The following is a 15,585-nucleotide window of genomic DNA, read 5'->3' on the forward strand; positions in this document are numbered from 1 at the left end:
GATTGCTGACAGCTCATCTGTTCAATAGAATAGACATCCACTTTTTTGTGGAAAGGATCTCAAAAGAAACGCGGTTTCCTCAGAACCAATGCTATATACCACACAGCACTGTTAATGTAGGTAAGCTGTTTCTAGGATCCAAGCCAGCATTTCTGCTGAAGAGTTGCTACATTATTTGCCCTGCTCTGTGGCAATAACAATTTATTTGTAAACTTAACTCATGCGGTCTAATACAATGAGCTACATTTTGCCATTTAGGCTTAATCAGAAACAAATGGCTAAGATTACCTTACTTGATGTAATATTTAATGTCTGACAATCTCCAATGCATAATGCTGTCATCACTTCTATGAGAAAATAATGTGTTTTATTCCTCATATTAGAGAGCAACACTGAGGCACAGAGAGATGAAGGATTTGCCCCAGGGTCAGACAGGAAGGGTGACTATCCAAACATCGACGAATTTTCCTTATATAAACTCCTCATTTAGCCTATAGTTTATCATAGCAATAACAAATGGTATTGTTTTGTTCATTTGTCAAAGTATGACGAGTTAAAATTGTGTCCCTTTCAGATGGCCGTGAATTCACTTACTGTATTTTTAGCTAATTTTGCACTGCCACGTATCATATCAACAGAAATCCATGCTGGATATTAAGAGCTTGTTTGTATTTTATTTTACTTGATAAAGGAATATACGTATCAGTTTGATGGCCTCTGTCATTATATCATAGTGAAAGAGTTGTTTTTGTGTAGTGCAGCTGTCAAAAGGGCGTCCAGTAACATGTTTCTGTGGTCAGCCTGTCTTCTGCCACAGGATTTGTGAGTGACTGGAGCAGGAAGAAGGTTCACAGGCTGAAAGGAATTGTTCTGAAATAACTGAGAGCATTTTGCCAGGGTTTTATTTTTATTTAATCATTTATAAATAGAAAGAAGCAGTACTGAGGAGGAAGAAATGTATAGCTTTGACCAATCGTTTCTGACTCTTGATAGCATGTCATTTAGCTAATTTAGCGCATTATTTATTTATTTAGCATGTTAATTTAGAAGTAGTGACTAATTGTCTCAGATAATTTATTTTTCTAAAAATTTTTTTTAAAAGCATTTCTTCAGCTGTTGGTCAATTATTTTTTTTTATGGATTCTATATAGTATATGTAGACTAAGAATCTTCCAAAGCTACTTCTCAGATGTATTTTACTGGTTTTCTTACTCTGTCCTACAAACAGAGTATAGGGAATGATTGAAAGAGACTTCCTCAAGTCAAATCTGAATTTCTGTTATTGCAGGCAATTGTGCTATGTATCCTATTCAGTCTGAAAGTATTAAGGCAAAACACATAATGAGCTTATTGCAGATCCTTGCTTTTTTCATAGAAACATGCAGAAAAATGATCAAACTAAGCTGGTTGGGCTATTGTGTAATAAAGTAAATATAAATTAATGGATATTTAAATAAATATAATTTGCATGTTAATGTGGTATCCTCTACAATCAACCACTGGAAAATTCTGTACATTAACTTCTTTAATGAAAAATTGTTGTTTGAAGTTTACCCTAATAGATGATGTTTGTCACTATCAGTGCTGTGTGTTGTACTGGTATTCACATGAATCAAATTTTAAAAGTAAGAGGCTTGGGCTGCAGTTGCTTGAAACTCTTATCTATGCACTGAGGTAAGAGAGAGAAAGGTACCTATAGTATATATAGTGTGTATATATATATACACACACCTATAGGGGGTGGTTCAGGATGTCTGTTTTGGGGTTAATCTGGCAAACCAACCTGTGCTATGACCAAGACCAACCACAGACTTCCCTATATTACACTTTCAGTAATGCTCTTCACTCTGTATCTTTGTAGGAGATATATGGGGAAAACACAAATTGATGTGAAGCAAACATATAATTTTGTCACACAGTCTGCTGCTGTTCCCAAAGAGAAAATTTAGGTCTTTCTACTGTGCTGAACATATATTCTGTAAAAATTTTTAGCAAATTAATTTTGTCACCTTTTCGGAGCTACTGTTCTATTTCCTTGCAAGGAAACTGCCTTGACTTCATGTGTGTATTAGGGACAAAGATACTGAATCAGATAAATGTAAAAGAAAATATAAGGTTATATGTGTATCATAACATTCCGGGTACACCCTTTATTCAGACTGGTTTTAAGATTTAAAATGATCTTAAAAGGGCAGTGTGTGAAAATAAATACTAGCTTCCCAACTGCTGATGCTGTTTGTTCCAGTGCAAACCTACTCCACTGTTACCGATGGATGCTATCAGATAAAAAGAAAAATGAGATTTGCTGTGTACGTTGGTATCCATGTCACTAATTGAAACTGACACTGCGGTGTTTAGAGAATTCCATTTCTCCTCTTGATAAGCACACAGGCCTAGTTAATTCACTAAGTAACCTTTATTAAATTGAGCAGATGGGAAATCACATTTTTCTTTTTCTTGCATCAGACAAAGGTTAGAAAAAGGTCACTAAGATTTCCTGTGAGACTCAAGATACCAAGAACACAGTATGCTGAATTATTCTTTCTTGGATGTATAGAGCCTGTTCTTCATTTCAGAAGATAATCTGCACTTTATCTCAACATGACGCATTCCCATTTCAGTAATACCCGAATTACTTCATGCTTGCAGTTGTTTGCACTGTACAGAAAAATATGCTGGGCACTGTGTCGATGAGATGATCAGATCGTATTGTCCAATAAGAGCGTATTTGATTCTGCAAATGCTTTATATTAACACATTTAAATTTGCATGGTTGGTTAAAGCTGGAAGAAGAGATTACCCACTGAAATTAATAAACTTGTTGTCTGCTATAGGAACTGGGGTTAAATACAGCCCTGTATTCATGAAAGAGAGTGGAATCTGCATGTTTGCATTGTGTCATGTGAGAATACTTCATCTCCCTGGCTTGTATGAACTGGAGGTGATGCTAAACTCCCATTAAAGAATTTTTTTTCTTTCGATCCAGTAAACCTGCACTTGTATCTCATTATACAGGAGAGCTGTTTCCTTTTGTTTCTAAAGTAGTCCCAAGAAATATAACAGGCTTACTCTTACTCTCTAATTTGAATTAGTGCTGTATTTTAAATGCTGAGAAATCATGTTGGTGTAAACCTTGTGCAGCTAGTAAAGAGAAAACACGATCTCATTTAATGAATGGGATTTTTCTGCCTCCACCCTCCCACACGTCTCACTATAACAGTACCCAAATTCAATCACAGATTAGTATTTATGCTAAAGTGTACTATCCCCATCTGGGGTAATGAAGGCTACAGGAAATTTACAGCGGAAGGGACACAATGAAAACTACAAAGTGATATATCAGAGTGGAAATAATCAGTGGAAACAATATTGGTAAACAACTGATTTTTGTATCACAATTTCTTACGTAATCTGAGAATGCAAGGCTTGATGAAGTGTCTTACGCAGTTTTAGCAGAGTCTTCAGTTTGGTCTGTTTCAGAAGATGTTTAATCTTGTTTATATTTATTTTGCAGTGGCTAGAAGACTGCAAAAGAACATTTGGTACTGATGATGGTATTCATGGCACTAACACAGATGCCCAGGTAGGTGTATGTCATTTGTGAGTCTCTGGATATGAGATTAAAAAACATCTTTGTATCTGTTGCACAAAAACTCCAATATTAACAGAGAGATTAAAAATGTATGAAAAGCTTTTCATTTCAGTTATCATACTATCTTTTGGAAACTCAGATTCTTATGAAGTAGCGGTCTAATAAAAAGGGCTCTTTTTAATAAAAGTTGGCAACCCATCTTGGGTTCTAGACATAATAACACTGAGTAGATAAGCAGACTAGATACCATCTGTGTACCAGCAAGTCTGCTTTTCTGCAGCTGTTTCTAGAAGAAAAAAGATTAGCAGTCTGCTTATATGCTCAGATAAACTGTCTAGCCAAAAATCTCTGCTGAATTTAATATAATTAGTACTATATAAATACATATGACCTTTCAGGAGCCATTATTTGGGTGGGAAGGAACAGGAAGTAAAGTAGCAGTATGGCAAAAACCTCATGAAACACTTCTGTCAAAATATCATCTAACAACAATAGGTGACATAACCTATTAATATTAGTTCAATATTTTGTATGTATTTGCATGGCAGTCATCCATATTTAATATTACTAATTGCTATAGTAAGCGATAGCTTTTCCCCAGTAGACTAGGACTTTTTTTTTTAACCAATAGCTGCATAATATTGACACTGTAGATAAAAAAGCAAATCAAAAAACTATCATTAGTACATACAAGGAATCTGCCATCTAGAGTCCTGTAATAAGAACAGTGAAAGATGTAACAAAGTAGAATTGCAGATAGCAGATGAACTTACCTTTTCACAATGATGTTTTGACAAAAATCCCAAATCAAAGCTGAGGAAGGAGGAATTTTATTCCTTTTATTCAGTCAAACTCTATTCATTGATGCAGTTGGTCATGTTTCTGCTGCTGAAAATGTAGTGTTCAGCAACAGAAATGTCTATTGTGTGCATGGACTATTTCTTCTTTTATACAGTTTTCATTTGCTCTCATATATATATGTATATTTTTTTAATTCAATCACAAAATGCACCTGAACTTTTAGAGTAGTGAAATATGTGATAATGTACTGTTGATTTTTATATTGCATCAAAGTTGCACATTTTAAAAAAATATTTCATGTGGATAAGCATAGGTAATACAGCAAAATAATTTGCTACCGTGTGCAAGGATTTCTGCTTTGCCTATGAACACAACATTTAGTGTATTTTACACTTGGTTTACATCTTCGTATACTGACTGGTATGTGTTTAGAAATATGTAACAACATTCACTATTACAATACAGTAAGTGTTCCATATATTAATAATGTGGACTGAAATACATAAATGATGCTTTTTTTAGAATGTTGTTTATATACACCAAGAAACTGTTCTAACATTTAACTGTTAGAACATAACCGTTCTTACCATGAAGGTAAATGTTACTGTTCCCACTGTATAGCTAGGGAAACTAAGAAATGGAAACTAAGAAAGCCACGTGCAGGCTTTCATTTAGGTTGTATGGAGAGAATGCAGGATTCCAAGTGATGCAGTTTTGTCTGTTCTTCCCTGTTTCTGCAGGGTTTGAAGATAGCCTCTGAAAAGGAGTTATGTGTCCATTCACATTGATTATTTGTGGGGACCTTTTTTGATTTAGGTTTTCAATCCTAGCCTGCAAGGCATGCTGGCAATTTTTTCTTTATGTGCTCCTTGCACTTGCAGGTTCAGTTAAAATCATTTTAATATATAGTATCCATTGAGAAAGCGGAGTCCTGTTATCCTGCTTCATAAATATACACAATTTACAGAAGTTCTAAATTTATTCACAGAAGCTTATAGTGACTTGAAGGAGATTGAGAAGTTACCAAGTGTAAGATCATTGTTTCTAAAGTCCTTGTAAATGGAGTGTGGGGCTGATAAGTCTATCTAGCCAACCAGTTAATGCTAAAAATATATAAGTGTTGGTCTTGCTCAGGAAAACAGAACAGCTTCATTCACCAGATATTTTTCATTCACTAACACAAATAACATTTTCTTACTAATTTTTAGCACTGTGGTCAATACAGCTAAGGAATAGTGAGATGAATTCTGTTCTGGCTTGCGCATTGCCAGCAGACTTGCAAGTAAATCTAATTATTGGATTTTTGCTATTAGTACTTACACGCAAGCCTGAAAGAATGCATCTGGACTCTGGCTACACTGTTTGTACAGGACTGGCAGGTAGAAAAATCAGATTATTTCTCAAGTGAGCAAGTATGTGAAAGACACTGAAGCAGTACCAAGCCATTTTTAAAGGAAAACCTCTCTTGAATTTTTAGAATAGCTATCAAGGTGTGATTTTGGGGAGAGGGATTATTTATGGCTTACAGTAATAACGAGACTTGGCTTAAAGAACACCAGAACTTAATGACTAAAAATATTAAATAATTGACCCTGCCGTTCCTCAAAGTCCGATTCATTAAAGCGAGTCATAGAATTCTTGTCAACTTTGGCAGTTCAAGATCTTATCTCTTCGCAGTGTTCTGTGCATCAGAAGTTTTTGCTTATATAATAATTGTGCTATGTATATGATAGCACAGAGTACAGAACAAAAGCATGCAATGTTTATAGTCTGTTAAGCACATCAGGTATAACTTACACACATCGTGTATAACTATGTGCTTAGTAAAGCTCAACTGCTTCTGCCTGTTGGAATCGGACATCAGTTGCATCTTCGTATGTTTACTATGACCATTGTACTTGCTTAAATGCTATCAATACGCTTAGTGCTGTACAAAGCACAGAAGTGAAGTTCCTGGCCCTAGTCTGACAAATATATTTTCTGACAATTTCTTTCCCTGTCCCTCCTGCCCAAACATTTTTCTGAAGTAGCTTGTAAAAACCAAGTACAATTAAATTACAGAAATCTCACAATGAGGTGTTGAGAATTTAGTTTAGCAAAACCAAGAATTTTCTAAACTGATTCAGAATCCAAGTTAGCATTACATCTCAAATTTTAAAAGGCATTATTTTTGCTTAAACTATAGTGGTACAGAAAAGTAAGCAGCATTGTACAGCTGTTCAGACCTAAGTGTCCTTGGTTTTGATTTCCTTAAATTTGCATACCTTTAAGACTACACAATGTAGCGTAGTCACACAAAGGCCAGACAGGGTTGTAAGTGAAGTATGTTACTCATGTTGTGGGACAACAAAGCCGATGCTATCTATTGTTAGGTATAGCAGCAAATAATTTCACTTCAAATTCAGTCTGTTAATTTTTTACCATTCAGGGTATATTTGGAGCATGTTACTTGTATATCTTCCTCCATTTTACCTGGGACATCTTCTACCCTAATTAAAATTATTTCCTACACTAATTCTTGATCTTTTTTTCTTTCTTTGTATTTTTGTGACCTGCTCATCTTCTTGCTTAGCAAATGGAAATTCTAGCAGTAAGTGACGGTTCTTGATTTATCAAATACTTAACCATGCCAGTCACCAAACTGGTCTCCATCTGTCTCGTCCATTTGTGACATAGTGGTGTCTTGTCATAGACTATTACAAAAATGCTGTGTGCTTCAATTTTGCATCATCTAACCCATTGACTGTTGGTCCTTTGTAGATAATAGGAACCTGTAGTTAGTAGAATGTTATAGAAGATTATTCCATTAGCACTAGCTTTTATGTCTGTATGTAAAGCAGCGTTAACACTGCTGCACTTTGACTGGTGTTTTAGACGCATAAAAATGGAAGCAAGACAGTGCATAAATTAATGCTGCTGTACCATTTCCTTAAGCATATATCATGTGGTATTTTCTAAAACAGAATCAGAGCTACCTTTTATAAAGGAAACATTATTCTAGCCTCCAAGAATGGAATTACTCTCCTCTTATTCCATCAGGCAGTTGTAAGCTAAGGGCCAGGTTATATACTGTGCTTACATATTTATATTAATGGTTATGACACAACTGCTTCTTTTGGATATTAGATCTTGAATTTAAAACAGTAAAATATCAAGGATAAAAGTAAGTGATCTATGAAACTCTGCCTTGGAACATGACATTTCAAAATGCCTTTTGAATCACTTTACATCACATCCCACCCCCCTTCTTGGAAATGTAACCTATTAAAAAGTAAACTTTAAACCTATGCGAGAGAGGCTACGTGTAAATCTAGAACTGAATGATGCTTTCATCTGCTTTTCATTAGCTTCCTGCTACGTTAGCTTCTAAATTTTTTCGGCATTTTCTTCAGTAACCAAATAACTACTTTTAATTTTGCCCATTCTATACTGAAGAAGTTGTCGTTTATTGTCTCTTGTATTGGACAGTAGATGTTTTGCACTTCCTGAATATAATAATGTTGTTTACATTTGTAGGAGCTGGAGTTGTGTCGGAGGCTATACAAGTTGCATTTCCAGTTGCTGCTTCTGTTCCAAGCCTATTGCAAACTTATCAGCCAAGTAAAAACAATCAAGAAGGAAGCAGAGGTAATGAAAACCATGCCATTTAGCTACTAATTGTTGACATCTTAAAGCCAAACCATTTAAAATACATTTTGATAACATTTTCATCAGTGGGACATCTTTTTAGAAACTGAAGGAGGGTACCAGCTGTTTTATAGCCAATCAATAAAAGATTTAAGTAGAGCTCGCAAGAATTTTCTGAGATGTTCAATTATGTGTGTTGATTTTTGTATGGCTTGAAAGCTCTTAAACAGACAGGAATGCAGGGAGTCCAGTGATGAGGATTTTAAATATTTCAGTAGCGCTCCTGGTGTATTCTAATCAAGCTACAATCAAGGCACATCAACTCCAATCAACAGAATTCTGTGATAAAGCCCCTTTCCATCACCCCAGCGTTTCCTGTTGTGAACAATGTCACTTGCTACCAGCTGACTTACAGAACTGTGTCACATTCAATTACTCTGCAACCTTAGTCCCCATCCTGAATGCAGTTAGTAATGCGTTCTAGACATCTTCTGCCTGATTTTTAGTTGTACTAACTTTAGAAGTAGAATGTGTCCTTGAGCTGTGCACTTGTGGTACATATGTGATGTTAATTGAGTTAATCTGAATGCGTTATGCTATTAAGAATGCCTTCTGAAAGTTCTCCCCTGGGTCTGTAATGCAATAAATAGAGGTAGCAGGAAAAAAATAGGCCTGGTCCTGCTTGATATAGTAGGGAGGAAAATGAAAAAGCGGGGTGAAAGTCTTTTGGTTTTTGAGTAGCTTAGGCAAAAATGATGCATGTTCCTAAGTTCTATTTTCAGATTTTTGTAGAGGCTGCAAATAAGTGAGTTCATTTCCGTCTGGAGAATGTTGTAGAAGGTCGGCATCACACCAGTCCCACTTCTTGCCTAAGTTAGTTAGATGTAGAATCGTATTCTGAGCGATGGCCTTGTCTTTTACGCATGCATTGGAGCTAAAGCCAAAGATAGTATTATATACACTGGCTTCGCTACCGTTATTCTGCTGAGTTACCAGCGTTCCAGATTTTTTCTTCATGTTCAAGTTGTCCTTGTAATAACACAGTTGCTGCTGTACTTTTCCAAAGTGTTTAATTCTTCTTGTCAGTTTAATTGTTATTAAGTCATGTGGGGAGAAAAATGTATTTTTTTGAAACAAATTTTAAAAGAACTAAGATGAAAACTTCATCAGGGGAAAGCCCAAATACCTGACACGCACACTTGGGCCATTAAAATAGCTGTATAGTTAGCAGCTGCGGCAAATATTTGGATGTACTTTTTCTGCCTCTCATTTAGGATTGCGAAGAGGAGGAAAAATGTAAGTCTGATTTGCTGAAAGTTAATTTGGCTGAAAATACATTCAAACTAGAAGAGCTCACTCATATTTGTTTTAGGTCATAAACATGTCTGAAGAACTTGCTCTTTTGGAGAGCTGTCTGAAAGAGGCTGAGGCTGCGTCTGACAGTGGTATCGAAGAAATTGAAATTGCAGAGTCTTCCCAAGCTAGCACAGAAACGGCTATTCACTCTCTCATTGAAACCCTGAGAAGCAAGGAGTTTGTGTCAGCTGTAGCACAGGTCAAGGCTTTCAGGTAAGTGCTTAAGGATTGCTTTCAGACCTGAGTTTGCTAATGGGCCTTTTTAATTTAAAGATGGGGATAGGCACTGTTCCAGGTTTTTTTCAGCTCTTGCTAGATGTCCGTATTGAAAAGGACAAGCACTGTTGCTTCATTACAGCTTGTTCATATGCATTTTGCAATTTTAAAAAAAGCAATTCTAATAGTACTTGTTCTCTAGAATTTATCTCTGAGAAAATGATACTTTTAACTATCAGGACTCTATGGAAGAAACATTTCTCTTGCGTTTTCCTCTGTCTTGTGTTCAAATGTCTGCTTAAAGAACATTTAAATTTTTTTTTCTTAATGTTTAAATTCAAATTGTGTGTTTACAGATCTATTTGGCCCCACGACATCTTTGGCAGTTCTGAAGATGACCCAGTTCAAACATTGCTGCACATATATTTCCGTCATCAGACGCTTGGTCAAACTGGTAGCTTCGCAGTAGTAGGCTCCAACCAAGATATGTCTGAGGCCAGCTCAAAGCTGATGGAACTTAATCTAGAAATTCGGGAGTCTCTACGCATGGTGCAATCGTATCAGCTTCTAGGGAAAATCAAACCAGGATTAAATCTTGTGAGCACTGGATTCTGAACAGCTGTCATTTAGAAAAGAACTGGTGATGAAGACGCTTCAGACTATTATTGAGCACCTTTCATAAAAAGAAAGAAAAGAAAACCTCCAGCAATCCTGACAACCAACATAGTTTCATCACAGCAAGAAATTGCTTCATCAAAAGTAAAAATCTGAAAATCGAAGTGAACATCTTTCTTGACTGCTCTTTCTACACAGTAGCTGTGTGGCAGTAGTATTTTTTTAATAAATATATGTATAAAAACTACATGAAAGGAAAAGGGCTTAAATGTAATGCATATATATGCATTATTTTCTGTTTTAACAGAACTATAAGTGGTGTTTGCAGTAACAGCCTCTAAAGGTTGAATCACTATCGCAGGTGGGATGAGGCTAAAATCAAGGCTGGTTTATTTTGGCTGAAGACCTGCAAGGCTTTCTGGCTTTCCAGCAGTAGTAGATATAATCATCAACTAATACCTAATGAGACACTTTGCAATGTCATGAAGAATGCGCGGTCAAACATGAGTAGAGTGACTTAAGGCTGCAAAAACCGTTGACTTCTCAATGTTTTATTTGCTTTTGTTGTCTGTAACAAGGAAATTATGTGTGTGAGAATGTATGGCTATGTGACAGTTGTTTTTTGAAGGTATGGATGATTGTTAAATAACGTCTCAGAGCATGCTTAAAAGAGCTGCAAGATTATTTTTGAAGAAATTTTATTTTATTAGATCTAATCCTCATAGTGTGTAAATGTTAGGACATTTAATAATATTTTAAACTGGGATTTCCCAGTGTTTCTAAAAGAAATAATATATCTGTTAACTTTATTGGAATGCTGCTCAGTTCTCTGATCAGTGCTTATGTTACAAATATTGATAACAACTAACCAAAAAGTAGCTGCCTGCAGAGACTTTAAAATGTATATTAAAGATATATGCTGCCCATCAGCAATTCTCATTAGAAGTTAACTTATTTTATTCTGTATATATTCTAGAAACTGTATAGTGCAAAACCAGTATTTTTCTTGTAAATTTGTGCAATGCACTGTTAAGACAGTAGGTGTATAAAGCTCGAGGGGAAGGGGGGGGGGGTCTCCCTATCGGTAGTCACATACATTACTTGCAGTCTGAGTAGTCTGCAGGGTTCAAAGAGTTTGAATGCACGTACATGCATCTTCATGACTCAACTTAAGCCTAAGGAGTTGGGACTATATAGAAAAAAAAAAAAGACTGACTACCAAAACATGCAAACAGGCAATATACTCATAGTTCAGTGTCAAAGTCTGTAGCATAAAACAAACTGGATTCTGTTGAAACCAATAGCATTTTGTAAAAAAAAAAGAAAAAGAAAAAAACAGAAAAAAGAATGTAGTCCCATGATTCCTGTGATTTGAAAGGAACACCCAGTATTTTTATATACATCTCTTACCCACTGTGATTTTTTTTAATGGGCTCTAATTCCAGAGTTTAGAATGTAGAATTGAAATTCTTAGCTCTGCCTTTCTGGGGGAATTGGACCCCACTAGAAATGTAATTATGCTGAAATGCATTAATTGAAGGCACTGTGCACGCTGTTGGACTGCTGACAGTAGTTATGTTATCCTAACAAGCTCTGTAACTGGTCAAGGCACATCCATAATCACTGTATTTTTTTCCCTGTCCCTGATAAAATTGAATTATTTTGATGGTTTTGTGGTACTGTAGATGGTGTTCTTAATTATTTAATAAGTATTTACGGGGGATAAGTAGTTTTACTTAGTGGTGCATTACACTTTTATTTACATCATCTTTTACCAGCTTTTTTTGTAAAAATAAAAGACATTGTATCTGTCATTTTGTGTATTTTTACAAGCTAGAGTTTAAATACTTTAGCTAAACAGACTAAACACTGACAATAGAGGCCTGGGTGCCCTGAAATCATGTTTTTTGCCTTTTATGTCCTGTCAATGCAACAGCATTTTCCTAGGCATCTTCTGAAGCTGTTAAAAGATTTCTTATGCAACTCAAGAAATGATATATATCAACTCAGGTTTATGTTACACATCTTCCACCATTTACAATGACTAGTGGAATTTGGGACCTGCCCTATGGAGCAGAATCATGCTCCAGAGAAAGTCTTGGTATTTCTTTAACTTCATGAAAGAACTATTTCCAAACTTCCACTGTGCAGAATTTAGAATCCTTCCCTTTGCCACTAGCAAGTCCCTTCACCAAGAAAGCATTACACCAATTTGAGTGCGGTTCTTTTTGCTGGTTGCTCCTGTATCTGCTTCTCCAGAAGTACACGCTCTTAATTACTGCATAAGCTGTCACCCTACGCTACCTGGTAAAGCTGTCTAAAAACAAGCGTAACACCAGACATCTTCTGTAAGAAAGATGCAAAGAATACAGCATTGAGCTAACACATGCAAAAGAATCTCTTAATGAAAAAGCTGTACAGGGCAAGTTCAAGGCATCTTTGAAGAACTGACAGCATGAAGGCTGTTCCTTTCTGCTTTGCATAATCACATGGGTCATGAGTAGCTTTCCTTCTTTCTGCTGAGTCTAGGAACTGGTGCCCGTGATAGGCAGTGTATGCTGTCAAGGACATGACAGGGCAGTAAAGTGGAAAAGGATACAGAACCGTGCTTTGGCATCAAGCAGTAAAAGCGTTGAATTTATTTATGTAAGAGGAATGACATGCAGAGCTACTGCAGAACCGAGGAATAAAGGAAGGCTCATTTAGTATCGCTGCCCACTGCACTCCTGCTCCTCCAAGCCTTAAAACCTTGCAGTAGCTGATGAAAGGAGGGCCAGTTCTTTGCTGCTACCTGCCGCTTGGAGCCTTCAGTAACTGCTTGTTTGGACCAGTTGCTGTTGAAGCACTCCATACAGTTCAGATCAGATCAGCTAGGCCTGTTCTACAACTTATCAAACAGAAGCAGCTGCAGCTTTGACTGTAGTTAGTGGGGGTGACAACTCCCAAGAGGTACTAAATTTCACTTTAGGCTATTACTGATAATAATTGCATAAGAGTCACCATACTCACAGCAAATAATCCCCAAAGCAATGCTTTTGAGGACATCTGTATAAATAGGAAGCGCTTTACTGCTCATATTGCTATGAATTGCCATACGACTTCATACTGACGTGGCACAGAGCGTAAGTAAGTTCTCAAACTCATTACCAAGGTGCACAGACTCATCACAGTCAGCCTGTCACACTGCATCCATCGGGAACAGACTACAGCCATTAGAATGGGAAACGCAAACAGGAAAACACAGTGAAGAACATCCTTAGAGGGAAACGTGCTCAGAAATAAAGACATCCCAGATCGCAGTTGCAACCGCAAGCTGAGCCAGACTACGGGTAGACGGCTGCAGAGGCGGCCTCAACTGTGTTCCTCCTCAAGCTGGAGACTTGCCACTGCTCGTTACTGTAACTACAGGTGAGTGCAAGGCACACGCATCTACAACAGAATACTGCCCAGCTGCAGTTGTACTTTTCAAGTTGAACAGGGCAAGGATGGAACTCATTGTGAAAGTCTTGGAGTGAGCTGGTAAAGCAAGGGACGTTTCCTTTTACTGTGATACAGGGGAAGATGCTTCAGGTAGAAGCACAAAATAAAATGGTACCCCATTCTGGGGGTGGTAGGTCCACTTATTCCCAGAATGCCTCATGCTGCTATAATAATGAATGGAGCAAGAATAAATAAAATTACTTGGCAATCAATTGGTGCTGAGGCATTAAGCCTTAGTTACTGCAGCAAGTTCAAGGGGCCTGTTAAAATAAAGCAGGAATCTACAGCAAGATGAGTTAAGCCTACAGAATTAACACTCGCTGCCCCTCTAAATGGACATTTGTTGGTACAATGTTTACCTACCCTGCCATACACCAGCTTCCATTTAGAGATGCAGGACCACCTGGCACTGAAGCCGTTACACAGCATGGCCTCAGACTGGTTCCCTCTTTAGTCTTTAATAGAGTGGTCTCAAGGAAGCTGTGTACAGGTGTATGTAAGTTTCTTATAGCCAAGATAAATCAGTCTTTCCAAATAGAAGCTACCTCAAGAGTTCTGCAAAAGGCTTTGTGTGCTGTTATGCTCAATTCCAAAATTAACTGCTTTATTAGCTTTCTCAGAAATGTATGTTTTCCTTTAAGTTTACCCAACTCCTTGGCTACAGGGTAGACTAGTGGGTTGTAGGTTTTACTAGCTTATGAATCTGCTCAGATGGTGATGCTGTAGTCCCAGAGTCAGCTTGTAACACTTTTGCTGAAGTGTTGTGTCCCTACAGGGGCCATCACCACTGACAGCACCAATAGGCCTTGGAGAGCATCATCTGGGAGCAACCATGCTGGTTCTGCCATTGCAACCGACCACTAGAAGTACAATTCCTAGTTGCAAACCCAGTCCCAGAAGGGTGTGAGAGTTTGATCCTTCCCAGTGGCAGACAGCTGGACCATAACTAGATGAAACTCTTCAAGTGTAAGCCACTAAGCGCACAGCTCTTGGTGCACCACCTGCAGGTACAAGAGGAAGCCAGGCAGATGCAGTATCATACTTTGAGCCTTTGAAGTATCGCTTCTCTCGATAACCTTGTGGAAGTAACAATGGGCAACTCATTTACCAAGAGACCATAACATCAGTGACTCCCTTTCCCAGCAGTTTGAGAGAGCTATCCCTGAAGAGGCATTAACCACAAGCTTTCTTTGGCTTTAGTCTACAAGACAAGAACACCAGCTTAGCTAAGCGCAGACCAGCTGTACCAGTAGAAGTGACCTAGTTTTTACATAGCATTTCTCAATCACTTTCTAATGATGAACAGGTGCAGGAGACTTTCTACATGGAATAGAAAAGTGCACAGTTAGCAGATACTATTAGGTGTTTTGTTCATGAATGATGCTCTACTACCTACTGTAGATGTCAATTTGATGTTAACTTCGTTTGATTAGTTCAAGGGTAGGGGCAGTAACAGACATCCTTTCCCACCTGATACTCTACAAGGTCCTGAGTCAGTTGCTGCCAAGACCATCACCGATTTACAAAACATTATTTGTAGGCTCTTCCCCTATGCAAGTTACAGAAGTTGCAACATGCACCCTCTGAGCTGGGCACAAACCCACCTGATCATTTGAGTGTGCTTTGCAATACTTTTATTTGCATGCTTTCCTAACTACACCTCACTAAGTATTTCAAACAAGAACAAAAAAAAAAAGTCTGCTTTACTTGCAGTTTTCTAGAAGAGCCCTGAACAAAAACGAAAGAACCCCATCCCACTCAGATGATGTATTTGAAACTAAATGTGCTATCGCAGGAGAGGCGTTTCCCTTTGCACCTCCCACAGAGGTCCTGGCGGTGGGGCCTCTTGGGATCCACGTGGCGCATCTTCACGGGGCAGGTGCACCTCGTCTGCTTGC

General features: G+C 37.6%; 1 protein-coding gene across 1 annotated transcript in view; it reads left to right on the forward strand.

Moving 5' to 3' along the window:
- Nucleotides 1-11,891, forward strand: part of FRYL (FRY-like) — a 166,863-nt gene extending 154,972 nt beyond the window's left edge. Inside the window, exons 60-64 of the mRNA XM_009335155.1 lie at nucleotides 3,515-3,583; nucleotides 6,966-6,983; nucleotides 7,910-8,020; nucleotides 9,393-9,589; nucleotides 9,949-11,891. Of these exons, the coding sequence (XP_009333430.1) occupies nucleotides 3,515-3,583; nucleotides 6,966-6,983; nucleotides 7,910-8,020; nucleotides 9,393-9,589; nucleotides 9,949-10,207 (654 nt within the window). The 3' untranslated portion in view covers nucleotides 10,208-11,891. The remainder of the gene's footprint in view (nucleotides 1-3,514; nucleotides 3,584-6,965; nucleotides 6,984-7,909; nucleotides 8,021-9,392; nucleotides 9,590-9,948) is intronic.
- Nucleotides 11,892-15,585: the final 3,694 nt, after the last annotated feature.

The sequence above is a fragment of the Pygoscelis adeliae genome, unplaced genomic scaffold (assembly GCF_000699105.1).
Source record: "Pygoscelis adeliae isolate BGI_AS28 unplaced genomic scaffold, ASM69910v1 Scaffold21, whole genome shotgun sequence".
In the NCBI taxonomy this organism is placed as follows: Eukaryota; Metazoa; Chordata; class Aves; order Sphenisciformes; family Spheniscidae; genus Pygoscelis; species Pygoscelis adeliae.